General features: G+C 32.9%; 1 protein-coding gene across 1 annotated transcript in view; it reads right to left on the bottom strand.

Annotated features, from left to right (window-relative positions):
* The window catches only part of LOC108913162 (monocarboxylate transporter 2-like), a 63451-nt gene extending 41537 nt beyond the window's left edge, over window positions 1-21914 (bottom strand). Inside the window, exons 1-3 of the mRNA XM_018718648.2 lie at window positions 21860-21914; window positions 18188-18340; window positions 15328-15477 (exon numbers count right to left, since the gene is read on the bottom strand). Of these exons, the coding sequence (XP_018574164.1) occupies window positions 15328-15477; window positions 18188-18340; window positions 21860-21914 (358 nt within the window). The remainder of the gene's footprint in view (window positions 1-15327; window positions 15478-18187; window positions 18341-21859) is intronic.
* Between the last annotated feature and the right edge of the window lie 961 nt (window positions 21915-22875).

Raw genomic sequence — 22875 nt, 5'->3', positions numbered from 1 at the left:
TCCTCAAAAACGTATGGACCTATTAAATTGTTGCCCACTATTTCTGCCCATACCTTAACAGTGGATAATAATTTAATAAGTCTATACATTTTTGAGAAATGTCTGAATGGACATCGACATTTAGAGTTGAATACTTACTTTAACTTATTGTTTTTTTTTTCCTATTTGTATTATATGTAAAGTGTGTTTGTCAAATTTTGTTAATGAAAATTACATTAGTAGACAGTAAGATTTTCTAGGGTCTTATTTTAAAAATATGTACGGTTCCAACATGGTAATTAATGTCCTATTAAAAATTAAAAACAAAAAATGGTGAAGGCGCCGGTCGATGAGCACTGTGACATAAAATCACAAATATTTCCTAAATTGTTGAATCAAGAGGGTATTATCATTGGTAAATTCTTCAGGGAACTTATTTATTGATGCAGGCAGATTGCGATTGTCATCTATGCAAAAATTTTTGGGTTGTTAACCATTGGGCATAGTCCGTCCCTAGCGTTCTGGGCATAATGAAGTTTCACTTACAACATCAAAAACAAGCTGTACGCATGGGTTATCGATCACCAAATTTGCATCATGCTGTAGTTAATAGTCTAGAGACTGTAAATAAAATTAACTTTTCAATTTTCACTTTTGAGGGTCCGTAACTTGTTAACGAAGGCCCGTATGAAAAAAATTATATGTAGAACTGATATTATTTTGACCTTATCTATTTGTACTCGACTTTTTTGTATCAAATACCGGGACACCCTGTATATGTTTAATCACTATATTTCCATGAAAACAAGAGTGGCGACAAGATTTAGTCAAAACATTACAGCTGTAATAAATGCTGAATTTTCTACGAATCTTTATCGTCTCTTTATGTTATTTCTCCTTCATCCCAAATTTTCTGATTAAAAAATTGAAATTATGGAACATAATTCAATTTTCTCAAAAATATCATACACCCTTATTGTACGGAATTTTATGCTCTACCACTTTGACAGTTTGCATGTTTGTTAAATTCTCAATACTTTTCAAGTTATTCATGAAATACGTTTTTTGCAGTTTTCCGACCATTTCCCGAATTTTCCCGGTCTGCTCCAGTACAGAACAATTTTTTTCCTCATCTGTTAGCAAAAAACTAGCCACATACAATANTATTAAAGATATCAACTAGTTGACATAGATTGCTATTAAAATATCTTGGAATTCTATGAAACGGTGAATTTAAATTATAATTACTATGCGAGAGTTGAACATAGAAAACCGAGAACTGACGGTTAGCATACACCGGGGCTAAAAAAATTAACAGAGACAAAATATCTGTATCAAAATATCCATGAACAATTTTATATAACAAAACACAATCAAAAAATTGTCTACGCTCTTCTAAACTAAGCAATTTATGTACATTAAGAGAGTTCTTATATGGAACGTGTAACAATTCGCGATGAAATCTATAATTAACATTATTAATAAATTTGTTATTAGTATATATAGTATATATAGTTATTTAAGTATATTAAATTATCTATTGTATGGTTAGTAGAAACAATAAATTAGTTGTACACTGACCTCACGTGTGCTTATTCTCACTACCTCGAGTAATGTAGGAAAAAGAAAATAAACTCAAAAGGTCCTTCGAACAATAAAAAAATAAAAATAATAATAATAAAAATTCAGCAAATTCCTGCAGTAACTCTATTTTCATTCGATATTTTCAAGTTAAAGAAACACCCGAAAAAAGAGGCAGGAATTAAAACACCCTTAATAGAGATTACCGAAGAAGAACACAGGATTAATATTATAGCAAAGTGTAGCTCAGAATCTACTCTTTTCGTCTATTATACCGGTTTTCTACCTGTATATTTGGGCAAGGATCTCCCGAAGTGAAAAAGTGTGACTAATTCAATGTCACCTGAAATGCTCTTATCAATTCTGACAATCAGATCAGGTCATAAAGGACGGAAAATGTGTTGAGCAACTTATAAAGAACTTGATACTGTAATGGATAAAGTTAAAACGTTAGAAGCGCGCAAGTCTGTGGAAGAAGATATTATATTTTGGTATACAGGTTGTCCCGGCACTTGTTACAAAATAGTCGAGTACAAATAGATGAGGTCGAAATAATAATAGTTCTTCTTTAATTTTTTTTCATACGGGCCTTCGTTAACAAGTTACGGGCCGTCAAAGATGAAAATTAAAAAGTTATTTTTATTTGCAGTCTCTAAACTTCAGTATGATGCAAATTTGGCGATCGATAACACATCCATACAGCTTGTTTTTGAAGTAAGTGAAACTTCATTATGCCCATAACGCCAGGGACGGACTATGCACAATGGTTAACAACCCAGAACTTTTGCATAGATGACAATCGCAATCTGCCTGTATCAAAAATAAGTTCCCTGAAGAATTTGCCAACGATATTATCCTCTTGGTCCAACTCGGTAAAATGAACAGTTTAGGAAATATTTTATGACACAGTGCACATCGAACGGCGCCTCCATCATTTTTTGTTTTTAATTTTTAATTCGACATAATTGCTATGTTAGAAACGTACATATTTATAAAATAAGAGCCTAGAAAATCTTTTTGTCTGCTAATGTAATTTTCACTAACAAAATTTGACAAACACACGTTACAGATAACACAAAATAGAAAAAAAGACAAGAATAAGTTAAAGTTAAAAAAATAATTGGAAAGAATACTATCAAAATACATTTTCAATATCCACCTCCACACACTTCCTAAGTCTACAAAGGTTATTTGTTTGTACACGAAAAAGCATTTCTGGGGTATGTCTAATATTATCACAATGCAAATTAATTATTATTTCTAGCAATTAATTCCTTGTCTGTACTGGGGTTGAGTACGCTAAACATTTCAGTTATCCTCACAGGAAGAAGTCCATCGGGTTAAACTCTGGAGAACGTGGTGGCCATGAAATTAGGCCTCCTCTCCCAATCCATTAATGGATAAATAATTTCGTACACCCATCAATATTGAAATGGTGGGAGCCCCATCGTGCATAAACCAAACGTTTCTTCGGGTGTCTAATGGAGCATCGTCCAATAGTGGCTGCAAATTATTTTGCAAAAACTCCAAATATCGATGTTCATTCAGACGTTCCACAAAAACGTATGGATCTATTAAATTGTTGCCCACTATTCCTGCCCACATCTTAACAGTGGGTGATAATTTAATAGATCTATACGTTTTTGAGAAACGTCTGAATGGACATCGATATTTGGAGTTGAATACTTACTTTAACTTATTCTTGTTTTTTTTATTTGTATTATATGCAAAGTGTGTTTGTCAAATTTTGTTAGTGAAAATTACATTAGCAGACTGTAAGATTTTCTAGGCTCTTATTTTAAAAATATGTACGGTTCTAACATAGTAATGTCCAATTAAAAATTAAAAACAAAAAATGGTGAAGGCGCCGCTCGATGGGCACTGTGACATAAAATCACAAATATTTCCTAAATTGTTGAAGCAAGAGGGTATTATCGTTGGAACATTATTCAGGGAACTTATTTTTTATGCAGGCAGATTGCGTTTGTCATCTATGCAAAAATTCTGGGTTGTTAACCATTGAGCATAGTCCGTCCCTGGCGTTCTGGGCATAATGAAGTTTCACTTACAGCATCAAAAGCAAGCTGTACGCATGTCTTATCGATCACCAAATTTGCATCATGCTGAAGTTAACAGTTTAGAGACTGTAAATAAAATGAACTTTTCAATTTTCACCTTTGAGGGCCCGTAACTTGTTAACGAAGGCCCGTATGAAAAAAATTATATGAGGAATTGACATTATTTTGACCTCATCTATTTGTACTCGACTTTTTTGTATCAAGTACCGGGACAACCTGTATATGTTTAATCAATCCATGAAAATAAGAGTGGCGACGAGATTTCGTCAAAACATTACGGCTGTAATAAATGCTGAATTTTCTATGAATCTTTTGTCTCTTTAGGTTATTTCTCCTTCATCTCAAATTTTCTGATTAAAAAATTGAAATTATGGAACATAATTCAATTTTCTCAAAAATATCATACACCCTTTTTGTATGGAATTTTATGCTCTACCACTTTGACACTTTGCATGTTTGTTAAATTCTCAATACTTTTCAAGTTATTCATGAAATACGTTTTTTGCAGTTTTCCGACCATTTCCCGAATTTTCCCGGTCTGCTCCAGTACAGAACAATTTTTTTCCTCATCTGTTAGCAAAAAACTAGCCACATACAATAAAATTGTGAACTTCAGAGTTAATGCCATCTTTAAATACAATTTTAACTAGGGCGATTGGACTATACAGGGTGAGTCAAATTTTGTAAAGAAAAATTCAAATTTATAATTTTTTTGTTTAATATTAACACCATTAAAATCCACCATTTAAATCCATACAGAATAAGAAATAGGAAAAACGAAGATCCTTCTGGCTTTGGCTAACCTTCAAAAGCATTACCATTTTCGTTAATACACATCTGCAATCTGTGGTAAATACTCCTGGCAACAGAACAGAAATTAGCTTCATTTATTGCCGCTACTGTTTCATGAATCGTGCCAATAACATCATCCTCGCCAACAGGCACAGTAAAATAAACCTTTTCTTTTATGTATCCCCATAACCAAAAGTCTATCGGAGTCAAGTAAGGAGACCGGGGTGGCCATGGTGTTGGTCCACCCCGTCCAATCCATTTATTAGGTTCAAAATATATCGTACTTGTAATGTGGCATGTGCGGGCGCACTTTCATGCTGAAACCACATAGTTGCACGTTGTTGTAGAGGAATATCTTCTATCAAACCTGGCAAAATGTTCTCGCAAAAATTACTGTAATTTTCACCATTCAGTATTCTTGGCAAAAAATATGGACCTATGATCCTTTTCCCGTAAATACCTATCCAAACATTTACAGACCAATATCTGCTGATTCCGCTGACGTTTTTCATGAGGATTCTCATAATGCCAATAATGAAGGTTGTGGTCATTGAAAACTCCTTGTTTTTGTCCGGCCAACTTGATTAGTCTGTCGAAATTTGCGCATTTATTGAACTAAAATTAATAATTTATTCGAAAACGGCTCCGCTTTCGAGATTTTAGTATTCTACATTTTTGTTTTATTTTTTATTTTAGAATATATNCTATTAAAAATTAAAAACAAAAAATGGTGAAGGCGCCGGTCGATGAGCACTGTGACATAAAATCACAAATATTTCCTAAATTGTTGAATCAAGAGGGTATTATCATTGGTAAATTCTTCAGGGAACTTATTTATTGATGCAGGCAGATTGCGATTGTCATCTATGCAAAAATTTTTGGGTTGTTAACCATTGGGCATAGTCCGTCCCTAGCGTTCTGGGCATAATGAAGTTTCACTTACAACATCAAAAACAAGCTGTACGCATGGGTTATCGATCACCAAATTTGCATCATGCTGTAGTTAATAGTCTAGAGACTGTAAATAAAATTAACTTTTCAATTTTCACTTTTGAGGGTCCGTAACTTGTTAACGAAGGCCCGTATGAAAAAAATTATATGTAGAACTGATATTATTTTGACCTTATCTATTTGTACTCGACTTTTTTGTATCAAATACCGGGACACCCTGTATATGTTTAATCACTATATTTCCATGAAAACAAGAGTGGCGACAAGATTTAGTCAAAACATTACAGCTGTAATAAATGCTGAATTTTCTACGAATCTTTATCGTCTCTTTATGTTATTTCTCCTTCATCCCAAATTTTCTGATTAAAAAATTGAAATTATGGAACATAATTCAATTTTCTCAAAAATATCATACACCCTTATTGTACGGAATTTTATGCTCTACCACTTTGACAGTTTGCATGTTTGTTAAATTCTCAATACTTTTCAAGTTATTCATGAAATACGTTTTTTGCAGTTTTCCGACCATTTCCCGAATTTTCCCGGTCTGCTCCAGTACAGAACAATTTTTTTCCTCATCTGTTAGCAAAAAACTAGCCACATACAAAAAAATTGTGAACTTCAGAGTTAATGCCATCTTTAAATACAATTTTAACTAGGGCGATTGGACTAAATTTAAAATTTCGAGAAACACAAATAATATATGCGCAGAGTTTTTGAAGGTTCAGTTGTAATTTTGTTATTCTGAAACGCCAAAGTTGTCCAAGTTTGTAAACAGTTGTGCTGTATGCAGTGTATAAAGATTGTGCTAAATAACGAAATTTAGGTACAATGTGTTACAATTCTGTGTTATGACAAAGGGTTTAATAATGTAATCCTAAAAATGTACAAATCACATTAACAAAAGTTGCACGAGGCCATATAATTGAAACGTATCGTCCTCTAATAGACTGCAGTTGCCGACCTGAAGTTAGTTAATCGTCCGTCGTAGGCCACTCGTCTTCGGTTACGGCACCTTCGAAGGTTTTTATCGTCCTATATTGTCCATTTCCATTACGCGATAAGCGCGGAGGGATATAAAAGAATCCATATTTTTACTTTTTGGCTCGCAAATGGGCGCTTTTAAATTGTTTCGCGAAAATTACGATCTTAAATGTTGGGCAAGTAGGGCAATGATAATTTGCGGCTGGAGAGGAATACCTCTTTCATAATTCACTTTGGATGGTACTGCAGATACATAATTCTCTGTTACTCTTCTCTGTTTGTTGCAAGCTTTCCTGCAACCTGCAACTAAGAACAATAAAACAGTAGTTGCCGCAAGGAAAAAATGTGACTGCATTTTTGTGGTTCTCCATTATATGCAAATAACTGTTACAGGTGTACACACGTATAAAAGTGTCTTAGTGTGGATTCAACAAAAATTAACAACTTTTATTGTCGTAAAATTTAATATCGTCCTATACAGGGTGTTTCATTTCCGGTGTGCCAAACAAACAAAGATGATAGAGAAAGTAATTTTGAGCAAAAAAGTTCATATCAACATTCCGAAAACGCCCCCCTGTGGCGCTACGCCCCTTTAAAAGGGGCCATTAAGACATAATTTTATTACAATATCTTGAAAATGCTTCGAAATAAATTGATAAAATTTTATATAGAGGTACCATTTGTTACGAGGAATTACTCTATCTAAACCAAATTAACATATTGTTTTCAGGGGCGTCCCTATGGGGATCAAGCCAAGGTTCGAAATCCGTAATTTTTTTATTTGTCTAATTCGTAATTCTTTTTTCGAAAATCGAAATCCTTGACCATTTCTGCATAAAAAATATGTACTTGTTTCATGTAGGGAAAATGGAATTCTAGGTTCTTTATAATTTTTAATTTTTAGTAGAAGCATAAGAAGTTAAAATCGGTTTTTTCTGGAAAACCGTTGCAGATATTGTAAACCTTTAAAGGGCTGTAATAAAAAAAAAAGAAAAAAGAGATAATTGACCGTAAATTACATTTTGTTAGTAACTTATGAACAAAAGGCTCCATTCACTGTGTGTAAATTATTGTTTTTATAAGCATTTGCTTCCTCATTTAAAAAAAATCCAGCATTTTTATTTACTGTTTTCTGTTCTGTCACTATCTACTTAAGGATCTAATTTATTCATATGCGAAAACTTCAAGGATCCGAAAAAAAGATCAGAATTGTAGTCATTTTCAACACAAAGCTCTATACAGGGTGATTCACAATTTATCCAAAATAATTTAGGAATATATGCGTCATGAAAAATGGAGTCAATATTGTAAAAAAAATTTTTCTAAAATTCTTAGTTCCCGAGAAAAAAAAATTTGAGGTTGTAGTATTTTTAACCTTTACATCGCTGGACTTTAGCGTCATTCGCGCTATGCGCTGTGCCCAATGCGCTCTCTCTCTCTCTCTCTCTCCACGGCGATTCCGAATACTGAAATCCGATGTATTTACGTTTTTGTGATAGTGTTTACATTAGTTTTACAAGTATCAAAAATGGCTTACGTGTATAGCAGTTGATGGATATCGTTTTAGTTTATGGTGAACCAAGACAACATTTGTGTTATGGTGAAGCAAGACAACATTTGTGTTAGTAGAAACTGGGGAAGACGGGCCCAGTTTTGTTTACACGTCGGTGGACAAAACTTTGCACAGTTGTAACATACAACAGGTATGTCAAATTATTTTATTATTTAAAATCCACAAATTGATTTTATTAATTAATAATAACAATAGCGGCAACAGTAAATCATTTTCGAACTGGTCTTTTTAATTTTTCTTTACAAAATGGTATTTGTAAGGGTCTCTCTTGTACATTCTATTTTTTTTGGATAATTTCTGAATCACCCTGTATTTTAATCCTTTGTAATTAGCGAACTACATAGGATGACACTAAACTGAAAAATTTTGTTTCGAATCTCTGAGTTTAACGGAATGTGAAATACACTTCTACTGCACCAAAGAAAAAATTGCCAAAACATTACCTCCTCTAATAAAACCCGTCGAGTATAAAACACACCATTTACAACGTTCATATTTTTAGTTTGTTATCATTCCAAGCCTGATTTAACACCAAACGGGGTGTAAAGAATTCGTACTACATGGTACGCTGCCAAAACGCGTTCTATGTCTTTCTGTGGGCGACCCAGGTCTGAAATAATGAGAATAATTTAGATTCGTGTCGGTTCCGCGTCATATGGTACCGTACGTGCTTTTGTGATCAGTTTTTTTTTAATTAAATATGATAGACCGGAGCGTGTGAGGAAGAAAAACTTTTCGGATTAATTTTTTTTAGTGTGATAGCGCCCGAAATGAAAGCCTGGTTGGAAAATCAAGAAAAAAATACTTTCGTTGTATCAATGCCTAGATCATTTTTATTAAATTTTTTCCAGGTCAATTTCGGAACATGTGTACATATAGGGATGTCCTCCATAAGTGTTATGTCATTTATTTTTCGACATACAAAAAAATGTAAAGCTAAAATTTTCTAATACATGAGTAGTGAATATAGTTTAGCATTGGGGGACATAAGCCTATCATATTGTTTTTTATAATACATCCCGTTTTACAAGTTAACACCTCTAGAAATGTGAGGTGGCTATGGACTTTCCGCAAGGCAATTTTTTTACATATAGTACCCTGAAGGAAGTTTATATTCTACTAATCATTTTATTGATGCGACAAAAGCCTGACCTACTACGATTTTTTAAAAGGCTCGTTTGTTCAGAAAGTGGTATTAGGCATTTTTTATCAAAAAGACAATATTACCAGGCTATTCAATACGCATCAAAATACCCATATACCAAATTTGAACGACAAAATAAATGTATATTGAAGGTTTTTTATGGAGTGCCAAAATTTGAAAAATCATACAACTAACAATTATAATAAGCAAAGATTGCCTTGAAAGTGGAAACAAGTACCAATCGGACATAGAAAAAATATAGACCCTATAAATTTAACACTTTTAATTGCGGCCACAGTAAAAATAATAATTAACATACAAAAAATGTAGGTAATAAATTATAAATACTGTTGTTATTCAAAAAAAATGCACAATGTTAATTTAAATTAAATTTTAGGTTTTCTCCACCAAACCTCCTTCCAGTTGAACACATTTTCCAATCGTCTTCATTAAAGATTTCTGCAGCTTCTCTAAAACTATGGAAATATTTACTCCTTAATCTAACAATCTCTATTTTTTCTCGTAAAGATATAATAAAGATAATATTTTGCCATAACTGCAAGGAAGTCTTACTTTATAACACTAACTAGTTTATCAGTATCAGTTAAAAGTAAAAAATGTCTACAGTAAGGCTTTCATTTTTCATCATAGCCTACCTGTATTATTTCAATTATTGCTTAAAACATTGTTTTAAATTATTAAACTAGTGTCATAACTTAAGAATATCTTCCAATTATGGAAGAATATTTATCCTTATGTAAAATATTTTTAAATTTAAGAAGACGATTGGAAAAATGTATTCGAATGGAAGGAGGTTTGTGGAGAAAACTAAAATTTAATTTAGATTGTTTTGCAGTTTTTTGTTTAACAACTATAATTCATTAATACATTTTTTGTACGTTAATTAGGTATAATTTTTTACTGTGGCCGCAAATAAAAGTCCTAAATTTATAGTGTCTGTATTTTTTTGTCCGATTGGTAATTGTTTTCATTTTCATGGCAATCCTTGACCTGCTAATTATAATTTTTAGTTGCCTAATTTTTCGAAGTTTAACACCCCATAAAAAACAATAAATAGACATTTGTCGATCAAATTTGGTATATGGGTATTTTGATGGGTGTTGAATAGCGTGGTAATATTATCTTTTTGATAAAAAAAATGCCTAATACCAGTTTCTGGAAAAACGATACTTTTAAAAAATCGCCAGGCTTTTGTCGCATCAATAAAATGATTAGTAGAATATAATCTCCCTTTAGGGTACTATTTGTAAAAAAAATGGCACAGCTTTCTTACATTTCCAAAGGTGTTAACCTGAAAAACGGGACACACTGTATAAGGTGTTCCATGAAAAAAATCGATTATTAGGTTGTACAGGGTGATTCAGTCATAATTTTAACCACGTATTCGAAAGGCCTAATAAAGATAGGTAATCTGAAAAAAATTTTTACTCAACCTTTTAAAAAAATAAGAAAATTATCTACCCCTTAACTCCCGTTAATTCAGCGTCTTACAGTTTAATGAGTAAAAAGTTGATAATGTAAAACAGGTTTTAATGATGAAGAACTTGCAAGCATCAGGAAATTCTGAAAGAAAAATCTGTAGAGATATAAAACTATTAAATTTGAATTTTCAATACCGGTTCCGCAGTGTTCAGCAACGACTTCTAAACAGTAGGGTCTATATTTTTCAAAGAAAAATAAATTACAAGGCAAGGTTTTTTCATATGTACCTAAGTCTACTTTGATTATCCCTAACGACCACGGCATAAGAAATACGATTCCCGAACAGCGATTGTAATGAATAGGGCTTACTAGAACATTATTCCGTAACGGGGGAAAGACAATCGACGTTCATCCAATTTGCCTCACAATGACTGCGTGCCTACGTTTGTGATAAACGATCATATCTCTACCCCCATAAATTACTGATTGCTTTTCGGCATTACGTCCTTCACACGTTGTGGTAGGTATACGGGTAAGCACTGTTCCGCAAAAAATTAAAATAGGGGTCAATGGTGGCCCATACATATTTTTTTTTCTAATTCAATACGCCAATGTGTTTGCACACGTCCACAAAAATAAACATAATTCAAAATAGTGTACAGAAAATGAAAAATAACAATATAAAATGTACAGTTAGGAGAAACACAACTTACAAATAAATAAAATGCAAACTAAGGCAAAGTACATTAATTACACTGGTCAACAAAATTTAAACTTTTTTTTGTCACACGAAAACTTATACCAAATTTTGAATGTACTATGGCCACCAAACAATAATATATCAATGGAAAAAAACTGACACATCAGGTTTCTTTGTGACATCAAGACAGATATTTTTATAAAAAGTACAAAAATCACTAACACTTAGAAAAAATATTCCTTAATGTACAATAAATAGCTATGATTTTCGTGAATGTTTGGCTTCTGGTGGGTCCCTTTTAAGTCTCGAACAGTAATCTGCTAGCATTCCTAGACTCCATTTCCCCTGATAGCGCATTTCTATTAAGGAAATGTCATGATGAAATCTCTCGCCTTGTTCGTCACTCACAGCACCCAAATTGTCGGGAAAGAAATCTAGATGAGAGTGCAGCATATGTATTTTTAAAGACATATTACATCCCAAAGCTTTGTATGAAATTATAAGCTCATTGATTAAGTCTTTGTAATTTTCCGCTTTATGGTTTCCTAGAAAATTTTGGACAACATTCACAAAACATTTCAGCTTTCCTTCAAAGTTTGTATCCTTCATTAGTTGCCGTATTTGCGGACCAACAAATATTCCCTCTTTAATTTTTGCCTCGTTGAGTTTGGGGAATTTCTCTTTCAGGTATAAGAATCCACTGCCATCCTTAGGCATAGCTTTTACAAAATTTTTCATCAGGCCGAGCTTTATATGCAACGGTGGTAAAAGTATGTCGTCAGGGTTCACTAAAGGATCATTTTTAACATTCTTCTGCCCTGGAGTAAGTGATTGACGCCTGGGCCATACTTTCTTTGTGTAGTGACTTTTGAAGTTGACGGTTCATAACTTGGGTCACTTTCTTGATATACCTCATCGTGTTGACTAAGAACAAATTCCGGACTAGGAACAGAATCCTGCCTTTCTGCTTGATTTGGAGGTTTTGGCACAGGCAGTTCGGCACTATGTAGGATTGGTCTGTTGGCCGATGACAAGTTTGGGTACTGGACAGTGTGTTTGGACTTGGTTGTAACGCCTTTTGTTTGAATCAAACAAAAATAACAATCACTTACATGATCTTTTGGTTCCGTCCAAATCATTGGTATACCAAAAGGCAAATGTCTAGTCTAGATTCTTGTTTAGCCCAACCTAATAGAAGTCTTACACACGTTACACAACATATATGTGGAACCCAGGATTTATCTTGGTGGCGCACAGGAAAACCAAAATAGTCTAAATAGCACTTTTCAATTAATGGCGTAAATTTCCGACGCTGAGATATAAAAGTTAATTCTCCACACACATAACAAAAACTGTCCGGGTTATTAGAACACTTTCGCGGCATATTTACAATGTAACAAACGTAAGTTAGTTAAATGCAATCGTTATACAGTCGCCTAAATTAAGTTATTCAAACAAAAACACGTAAATGAGGTCAGAAATAAATATATAGCTGTCACAAAAAAACTGGATGTGACTGAAACAAAATAATAATTATTTTTGAATGAGGGTACATCAAAATAAATAAAAATCATCACAAAGTTCGTGTGACAAAAACAGTGTTTACCAGTGTTATTACAATAATATTAAATTATAAAATGTGAGTTCATTTATAAACGATACGTTGAACAAAAATATTAATACTATTCATGAAGATTACACAGGGCAACAATTTTCATCCTCAAAAACCAGACCTCACTTGCCCGAAGGTTTTTGGTGCGTAGAATCCGAATCTGGCGTCAGAATTGCTCGTATACGTCACGTTTCCGAGATATCCTAACCTAAAAGAACAAAAACAGGTTTTTTATTATATTTGAGCTTATACTACAGAGCAATTCTTTTTAAACGAATCATGCTCTCTAAAACTAACACTCTTACCCTTCAAAATGCTTTTTTCAGATTTGAAAAATCTATTTTATTCGCCGAGATATCATTAATTGAAGGTTCTTTAGCGTTTTCATAACAGTGGTAGGTACTAAAATTGGAAAATGTTCTTCAGAAAGCGGATATTTACATATTTTTTGGGTCGCTCAATCCAAATCTGACCTCCAAATTATTCTATCACTTTAGGATTCTGAGATTTGCTACTGCAAAATCAACCTGTCTGGGGTGTAGCACTCGCAGGTTATTTAGATAAAAAAAATCACTCTGTGATATAAGCTCAAATATAGCAAAAAAACTGTTTTTTACAATTTTAGGTTAGGATATCTCAGAAACGTGACGTATAAGAGCAATTCTGACGCCGAATTTGGATTCTGCGCCACAAAAACCTTTAGGCAAGTGAGGTCTGATTTTTGGGTGTGATCTTTCGTCAAATTTTGTTGCCCTGTGTTATTATTAAAATGACCTTTTAAAAACTCATTCAAAGTATAAAAAGCAGGCTTTATTAAATATTTTTTAATTGACATTGAAAAGTTGTATTCCGAATGAATCTAGTATTAAGATTTCTTAAACTCTTAGGTTTCATTTTAGGGCCGGTTTTTCAATCGTTGGTTAACTCCTAACGTAAGGTTAACCATCACTTTATTTTCTTATGTTTTAATGGAGAAGCAACAATTTTCTTTTAACATGCAAGCTTTTAACAAGGAATGAATTTATAATTCGTTTTCAATTTTTTTTTCTTTGACAGCTCCAATACAAAAAGTAACAATTTGTTAACCAGAGATTGAAAAACGGGCCCCTAGTGTAATAACAATGGAATTTGTTATTAAAATTGTGCATATTATATTTAACAAAAAGTATTTAGGTACGGCATCGATAATGGTTTTTGTAAAATACACAAAATCAGCATTAATATAATTACTGGTTATGCAGGGTGTCCCAGAGTAACGAGTACAACAGAAGACTACAGATTCGTGGACTCAAAATGGACAGATTTAGGCTAATTCACCTATAACCGTCAAAACACATATACCCGTCAAAGTGAAACACTATCAGCATGAATTTTGCATCAATGTTTGGTCTGGGGTCATTGATAGCATTATTATTGGGCCTGTTATTCTAGCCAATAGACTGAATGTGGAATTCTATTTAGAATTTTTGCAAAACCAGAGTTATTGGAAGATGTGCCGTTATTACCCTGAGCTAACATGTGGTATATGTATAATGGCGCTCCACCACATTTCACTGTAACCGTCTGCCAGTATTAAACCAAAGATTCCCTTGTCCATGGATCGGTAGATCGGATAATGTTCCTGTCAACTGGTCTGTACTTTTACCAGACTTAACACCTTGCGACTATTATCTCTGGGGCACTCTGAAAACAACAGTGCATGCTTCCACATCTAATACTGAAGAAGAGTTATGGAGGCATATCCAAAATGCCATAAATGTTTATGTTTTAAAAAATAGCCGTTAAGAACTGCAAAGGGTGTCCTTTTCGCCGAATTAACCTTTGTTGTAGAAGCAACGATGGTCATTTTGAACAGTTTATATAGTTAGTTGTACTAAATTTAATAACATCAACTTTATTACTTTTATCTCCAGCATTTTTTATTGTATTTGATTGTTTTTACGAATTATTTCAATAAAATTAGGCACGTTGTAAATAACTCTAATTCGTCGTATGTGTGTATCCATATCGAAAAATGAAGTAACGTGTATATCTTATCGTAGTAAACACTCATTAAGAATTGGCAGGTACAATGACTTAGAGATCAAACTGAAATTACAGTCAACGTACAAAATCAGTGACTACTAGCACTTTGTTAATTATTATTGTAATATGGGTGGCAAAATAATGTAGACATTTAAAAAATATTTTTTTTGTACCCAAATCACTCATTTAATAAAAATTCTGACCCAAAAACTTCCAAATTGGACCACCTATCAAATAAAAAATAGTTTCCAAATAATTTCCATAATTTCCAAAACGTCTAACCCTGAGGTGTATAGTCTCATTACCGGTTTAAGGTGTCAGTAATATTTTGTCGGTGTGTGTTATCTCTTATGCATCACGCTGTAATAAAATGTTTTACTGACTGACAACGTTAAGTAAATCAACTAAAATATAAAACTTCCAAGTCCTCTTGGCTTCAGAGCCACATTAAATAAATGTACCTACCGGTACCCATGGCGTAGATTTCCTTATCGGGATGTTTCCGCAAAAGGGACGTCATGGTGTACAGATAGAGCAAGCCGAATGCTAGCTGGATGCCGGAGGTTAATAGGTGAGCCAAAAACGCTGCGCCGCACACCAACCAACCCCATCCCCCTGGAAAATAAAATAAAATAAGATAAAAATACAGAATAATAATATAATATTTTTATATATATTTTTATAAAAATAGACATTCTTATTTATTCTTCCAACATATTTGGGTTTATTTTCAGTTATAATGTAAGTAGCTACAAGTATGGTACAGGGAATTTTTTTATGCATTTACAAATTTAAATGTTTTTTTTTAAATGGTTGGCTTTATGGATGGCAAGGGCAAGGTAAAATTTTTTCCAGCCCAATGTGAAATACACCGTGGCACAAAAAAATGTTGGCAATTTAAATGCGTCCTAATGGTCGCTTGTGACACCCTCTAGAAGATACAATGAAATCATCAATAAATTCTCATCCCAAAAAGACCCTGGATACGAAATTTCACCAAATTAGCTCGAAATAGTCGAAAGATATTAAACAAAATGTTATTTAGTTATTCAACTTAGACACCCTATAACTCTGTTATTATCAATTTTTGGACTAAGGCAAGTTTAGTTAAATCGACATATTTTGAGTCGTACTATATCTGTTGGAGCGTTGTACAGACTCTTTAGATACATCCTGTATATTAATAAGATTTAGACATCATTTTTAATTTTTATTTCGACTTATCATCAGGCTACATATCTTTGGCGAACCTATGGTATCTATGAACATTGTTTGATTTCATTGATAGGATTTTTAGGAATATTCTTGAATATTTGAAATTAACGTAATGCTTTTAAAAAAATAAAATATGTATTAATACCTTTACGTTATAATTAAAACCTTATTTGAAAAAAAATCCAAATACACTTTATACACATTTAACTGAAAACTTAATTAACTCCTGTTCCAATGGGGTGTTTGTATCAAATGTGTAGTGCTTTGTCACTGAATACGATGCTTCAAAGAAGGTTAAAACCATAGACAAAATAGACAACTGTAGAGGCAAGCCGGTGAAGCCAACCGTCAGCCCATCCTCAGCCCAGCCAGCCTCGCGCTCTCAGTCGCTGTTAGACATTCGCTGTGTTAACATTGTTAATATTTTAGTAAATATATTTTTATTTGTGCAATCATGGGGCAGTGTATCATTGACGATTGTAATAGTAGATCTGATAACAATAGTGCTGAAATTTCATTCTTTAGGTAAGTAATAATATAAAAATATTTTATGCAATTTCGACGGGGTTCGCGCAGGATTCTCCATCTCACATGCACTTATTTCCAGTGTTGGCTTCATGTTTTTTAGTGCCACGTTATTAACTGACGTAAATATACAGGCTCATATTATCAACCGGCTATTTACAATTAGTTCTTTTGTCACAATAGATATTTATTTTCATGATGGCTATTAAAAATAATAATTGTAAATATCGAAAAATTAATATTTGTCATTTGTCATGTAAGTGTAAAAATATTGCAGCCGGACCTGTTCAAAGTATGCGCGATCAGATTACCTCGCACACTCCACTTCACAGCAATTTGGCTTCACCGGCTCCCATGCTTTGGGATAAGAAACGTACACTCTAGGTGCTCTGTGGTTAAAAAAAAATTGTTCCAATTGTACGTCATAGTTATCGACTTATGACGTGTGATGTTATTACAGAAAACTTTTTATTTGTGCAACCCCTTTCTGCCTCTTTATTAGTAAATAAAAGAACAGATATTTAAGATTTTAGTTGAGCTCCCTATTAACAGACGGCGCAACTATCTACCAAATATAAAAATAAGTTTTTTGCTACATTATTTTATTTTATGGTAATATCTGAGAAGGTAACAAACACCCCATTGCCTCCCAAAACACTAATTTGATTATCGAGAACATAAGTGTAGTACAGTGTGTCTACTTAAGTTGGAACCATATGGAAAACTTTTTTATTATTGGTTTTATGAAAAAAAGTTATTCTTCATAAAAAGTTCTGCATGGTCTAAAATCTAAAATGAAACCTTCAGTTATCAAAATTTCCCAGTCATATACGAGGTATATCAGAAATTATGAATTTTGCTCAAGAGTAAAGTACCTTTATTTTTGACAATACAGAAGAATGTTATAAAGAAAAGTTATTTTGAATTAAAAGTTATTTTCAAATATGCAATTACAGCCATTTAGCATGAAGATTCAGATTGTGTGATTATTTACGTTTTACATTATAAATTATTTGTATTTATCTCTCTTATCTGTTAAAAATATGATAACCTTTNTTTTCTGAACTCCAAACTTGAAAAATTAATATTTGTCATTTGTCATGTAAGTGTAAAATTATTGCAGCCAGACCTGTTCAAAGTATGCGCGAACAGATTACCTCGCACACTCCACTTCACAGCAATTTGGCTTCATCGGCTCCCATGCTTTGGGATAGGAAACGTACACTCTAGGTGCTCTGTGGTTAAAAAAATTTGTTCCAATTGTACGTCATAGGTATCGACTTATGACGTGTGATGTTATTACAGAAAACTTTTTATTTGTGCAACGCCTCTCTGTCCCTTTATTAGTAAATAAAAGAACAGATATTTAAGATTTTAGTTGAGCTCCCTATTAACAGACGGCGCAAATGTCCACCAAATATAAAAATAAGTTTTTTGCTACATTATTTTATTTTATGGTAATATCTGAGAAGGTAACAAACACCCCATTGCCTCCCAAAACACTAATTTGATTATCGAGAACATAAGTGTAGTATAATAGTTGCGAAGGGCTCATAAATTTCCACACCAACCGTTCCCCACTCACCTTCTGGGTAGTAGTGTTGCTTGATAGTGGCCGTGTCCATGTCCCTCCTCCTCAGGGCCGGGACATTCCGGTGTAGCGAGTGTAATTCCCTTTCGTGCAACACCGGAAATGAGTCTTCTTCTTCCGGTGGGCGAGGAATAGGAGTACTTCTGTCTGCAACAAAGCTATACTTTAGTACACAGTTGGCTTGGCGCTTTCATATGAGGGACATTATTTTCCGTTTTTTTTGTATTCTGCCCTTCGAATAATATTATTAGCAGGGAGCAGAAGATGGGTTTAGTCTAGTTCACAAACTGCTTGAAGCAGAACATGTGATTGCCTGTGTCAGAGAAAATGGTTGAACTACAAAATACAAGATAAATAGACTAGGCGGTATCTGTTTTGGTTTGGATGAATCGTATATCCACGGAGATTTTTAGCTTTTTAGCTTTCAAATATCACTAGATATAAAAAATTTTCTGTGCGCATAAAAAAAACGTAGGCTTAACTTTTGGCGGCACAATATGTTAAAGAAATTCGAAAAATTTCATATTTTGCTTCCTACTTAATTATGTATCTTTTCAAGAGTTGATTTTAGGTGAAAATGAAAGAGAAAGAAAATGTTTGTAATTAAATTTTACAAAATATGACTAGTTACAAATCGAATGAATCATGATTATTATTGTAAAAATCGAAAAAATCGCCAAGAATGGGGTTAAAAAACATTACTTTTTAGGGAATATTTTGGGGTCTTTAAGTTGGGTATAGGACCTTCATACTTGGCTCAAGAAAAGTTCATGTTATGTAGAATCATCACACCAAATTACATCAAAATCGGTTCGATAGATTTTGCATAATAATTCTGCAATCCAGATTTTGAAAAAATAATGCAAATTTTCAAAATTTTGCACAGTAAAAACCAAGGCCTTTAGATACTTGAAAATTTAATCACATATAGAAGGGCTCTCAAGCTTTCAAACGCTTTTTGAAAAATTCGAATTCGTCAATTAGGTGAGCTCTGGCGCTTGTTTAAACATTGATCGAATTTTTATACTTATATACAATTAGAATAACTTTGTGAATATTCAGTCAAATCAAATTTTTTAAAGCAGGTTTTAAAAGTTATTGGAAAGACGCTGCTTTAAAAAAAACGATCGATTGGTCAATTAGTTACGTAGTTATAGCCGATCAAAGTTAACCGTCGTTTACACTAAATGTACTGGGACACCCGGGCTAATTTTTCGAAAAATACGAGTATCTTTGGTATTCTGAGTACTTACCTGGTCTAAGTTTGCAATACTTTTCTTCATTGGCAACCTACATTAAAACGCGTTTAAAGTTATTTATACAAGAGAGAAATTCAAGAAAATCGTACGAGTGGTGATGATGGGGGAAGCAGAGAGCGCGGCCGCTTCGGCCTACTCGAAATTGAATCGGCGAGTTCAAAACCGCGACACGCTTAAACATGTTTAATATCTCAGTTTCTAGAGGTCCACTTTTGATGATTTTTTTTTAAATCGATGTTTCGCGATTTAAAAAAAAACAATTAGCGTATTTTCAAATGCCTATCGTTAATAATTGGTCTTTCAACAGTACGATAATTATTTATCTTCAAACTTCCTTTAATTATCAACTTTATTTTTTTATTGTATCAAAGGTAAGTGCATAAACTTATATACTGTTTATCAAAGATCAAAAACAAATTTATTTAAATATTCTAAAATTGTTTAAACAACAATTATTTTCAAAATATGTCGAAAATTAGTAATTAATTAATTAATCAATTAATTATTAATTTAATCATAATTTCTTTTGTGATTAAAGTATAATTCAAATATTATTTACTATTTAAAATATAAACAAATGAGAAATTATGAAATATAAGCAAATGAGAAATTATCTTAGCCAAAAGTTAAGCCCACGTTTTTTATGCACATAGAAAAAGTTTCATTTCTAGTGATATTTGAAAGCTAAAATGCCAAAAATGGACTCTTTGAAACAGATACCATCTGGACTAAAAATGATTTGTATGTGATGTAGACAAATAGTTGTAGTTAATTTTGACTATTTGCAGGTAGAATCGTTCTTGAAATTAAATTTTCAATATTTTTTATTACGAATGTGAATGCAAATATTTCTACTTGATATTGGCGATTGCGAATGCAAAAGTGAATATGAACAAATTATTAAATGGTGTATTTGAAAGTGAAATTAAGAATTAAAAAATTCAGGGTCTAACTTAATATTTTAAATCATGATTCCTTGGATCAATTTGAAGAAAAAAGTTCATCGGAAACAACTTAATTTTTGACAATAACGTGTTAAAATTAAAAAAATATAACGTTTGAAAGTGAAAATATGGTATTACTTAGGTCACTCGCGGATATGTCCACTAAAAATATCAGAATGTCGACGCCATTGAGTATTTACAAAATTCTATTAATGCATTTTAAAAAAACTCTTTCCTATTTTATTTGGAAAACGAACCATTACTGAGTTACGAATGACTACTTTTTTAAATTTAAAATAGGCTTATTACATTTGAATAAATTGAGAATAACTCTAAAATCACAAGTTTCACAGAAAAAAATCTATAAAAAATTGTTAGAAATATAACTTTAAATACAATGTCACATCAAGCGTTAAAAAGTATTGGGGTTGAAACATCTTCAGCCTAGAAACATGAAAGTGATATTAAACATTTACATGGAATGGTATTAAAAGTCAAAGAGGCACTACATTTTAAAGTAACGCGAAGTGAGAAATTTTCACTAAAGATTGAGCGAAAGTGTCAGCTGTTGATTGTCAGTCATCAATATTCTGATAATTGACATACCATGACAGAAGGAAGGAATAAATGTGTTGCCTTTTTCAAGTTTAAAAAAGATTTATTAGTACTTATTAGTTTTTAATATATTTCGGTAAACATTCTTGACATTTGTTCTAAGAGATACTTTAATGTATCATAAATCTCAACCTTCTTCTCAATTATATATTATTTATGGGCTTCGTGTGCCAATTCCATCCTTGAATAGTATTGGAAAACTATTTTGGGAATTGTCTACTAAATTATTCTATTTTACTGAAGTATATTTAAGATTTTATTCAGCATTTTATAGGAAGCACTCACTGACTGACTGAAATCCGAGATAGCAGATGAATATGACCAACTGACTGTGGACATTCTTGGTATTAAGTTTCAAAAGTTTTTCCGAAATCAAGAACTGCCACGCATTATCCAAATTATTTAAAGGGAAACAATCTATTGCTTTCGTAAAGGACCGAAATATTAAAATGACAGTTTCTGGGAGTAGAACATTAAGAGCGCGAATTACCTACGTTGTAGGTAATGTTTCATTAAACTGGACCAAGAACTGTATTGAGGATTTTAAGTTAATTACACTGACGAACTTTTTGGACGCACTAATGAAGATATTTAGTGATATGCGGTTGGCAACATTGGTTTACGCATAACTTTCTCTGTAACCAAATGTTCTTGGATTGTTGATATCTCATTTTTGAGATGTGCGTTTTTCTGGAACAACGTAAAATTTTGCGAGAAACTAAGGAAAACTTTCACGGAAACGTTTCAATTTTTGAAGCAAGCTTGCGGAGTTGATGCGCTGGGTCGTACGCAATGTTACAAATGCTTTTCATGATTTAAAAGTGGTCGTCAGTCAGTTGAAGATGAACCTTGACCAGGAAGTCCTTCTACTTCAACTGCTGCTATGTTATGAATGGTTTTCATGATTTACAGGTGGTCGTTAGTCAGTTTAAGATGAATCTTGACCAGGAAGTCCTTCGACTTCAAGTGCTGCTATGTTATGAATGGTTTTCATGTTTTAAAGGTGGTCGTCAGTCAGTTGAAGATGAACCTTGACCAGGAAGTCCTTCGACTTCAACTGCTGCTATGTTATGAATGGTTTTCATCATTTAAAGGTGGTCGTCAGTCAGTTGAAGATGAACCTTGACCAGGAAGTCCTTCGACTTCAACTGCTGCTATGTTATGAATGGTTTTCATGATTTAAAAGTGGTCGTCATTCAGTTCAAGATGAACCTTGACTGGGAAGTCCTTCGACTTCAACTGCTACTATGTTGTGAATGGTTTTCATGATTTAAAGGTGGTCGTCAGTTAGCCGAAGATGAATTTTGACGAGGAAGTTCTTCGACTTCAACTGCTGCTATGTTATGAATGGTTTTCATGATTTAAAAGTAGTCGTCAGTCAATTGAAGATGAACCTTGACCAGGAAGTCAATCGGCTTCAACTGCTGCTACGTTATGAATGGTTTTCATGATTTAAAGGTGGTCGTCAGTCAGTTGAAGATGAACCTTGAGCAGGAAGTCTTTCGACTTCAACTGCTGACTACCATGTTCAGAAAGTCAAAGGTGTTGTGACTGTAAATCGCCGATTGACTGTCAGAGAAATTGCAGAAGAATTTAGCATCTCAATTCCTAAAAAAAATCATTCTACACCTAATTTCTTTGAAATATTTTAAAAAGTTAAATTTAGAATATTAAAAAAAAACATTTTTTGAAAGTTTGTAATTTATTTCGGACACCCTGTATATCAACACTGTTTGAAGATACGATTGTAAAACATTATGTGCATTAAAGTTAACATTTTCAATTCGGAAAAAAAAATCATGAAAAAATGCAATAATTGATATTTCCAATGGTGAATTTTTTTCGATAGAAATCAATTTTTCAA

The sequence above is a fragment of the Anoplophora glabripennis genome, unplaced genomic scaffold, assembly GCF_000390285.2.
Source record: "Anoplophora glabripennis isolate ALB-LARVAE unplaced genomic scaffold, Agla_2.0 scaffold968, whole genome shotgun sequence".
NCBI classification, from domain to species: domain Eukaryota; kingdom Metazoa; phylum Arthropoda; class Insecta; order Coleoptera; family Cerambycidae; genus Anoplophora; species Anoplophora glabripennis.
The sequence above is the reverse complement of the archived record's forward strand: the minus strand, read 5'-3'. Positions and strand labels throughout refer to the sequence as shown.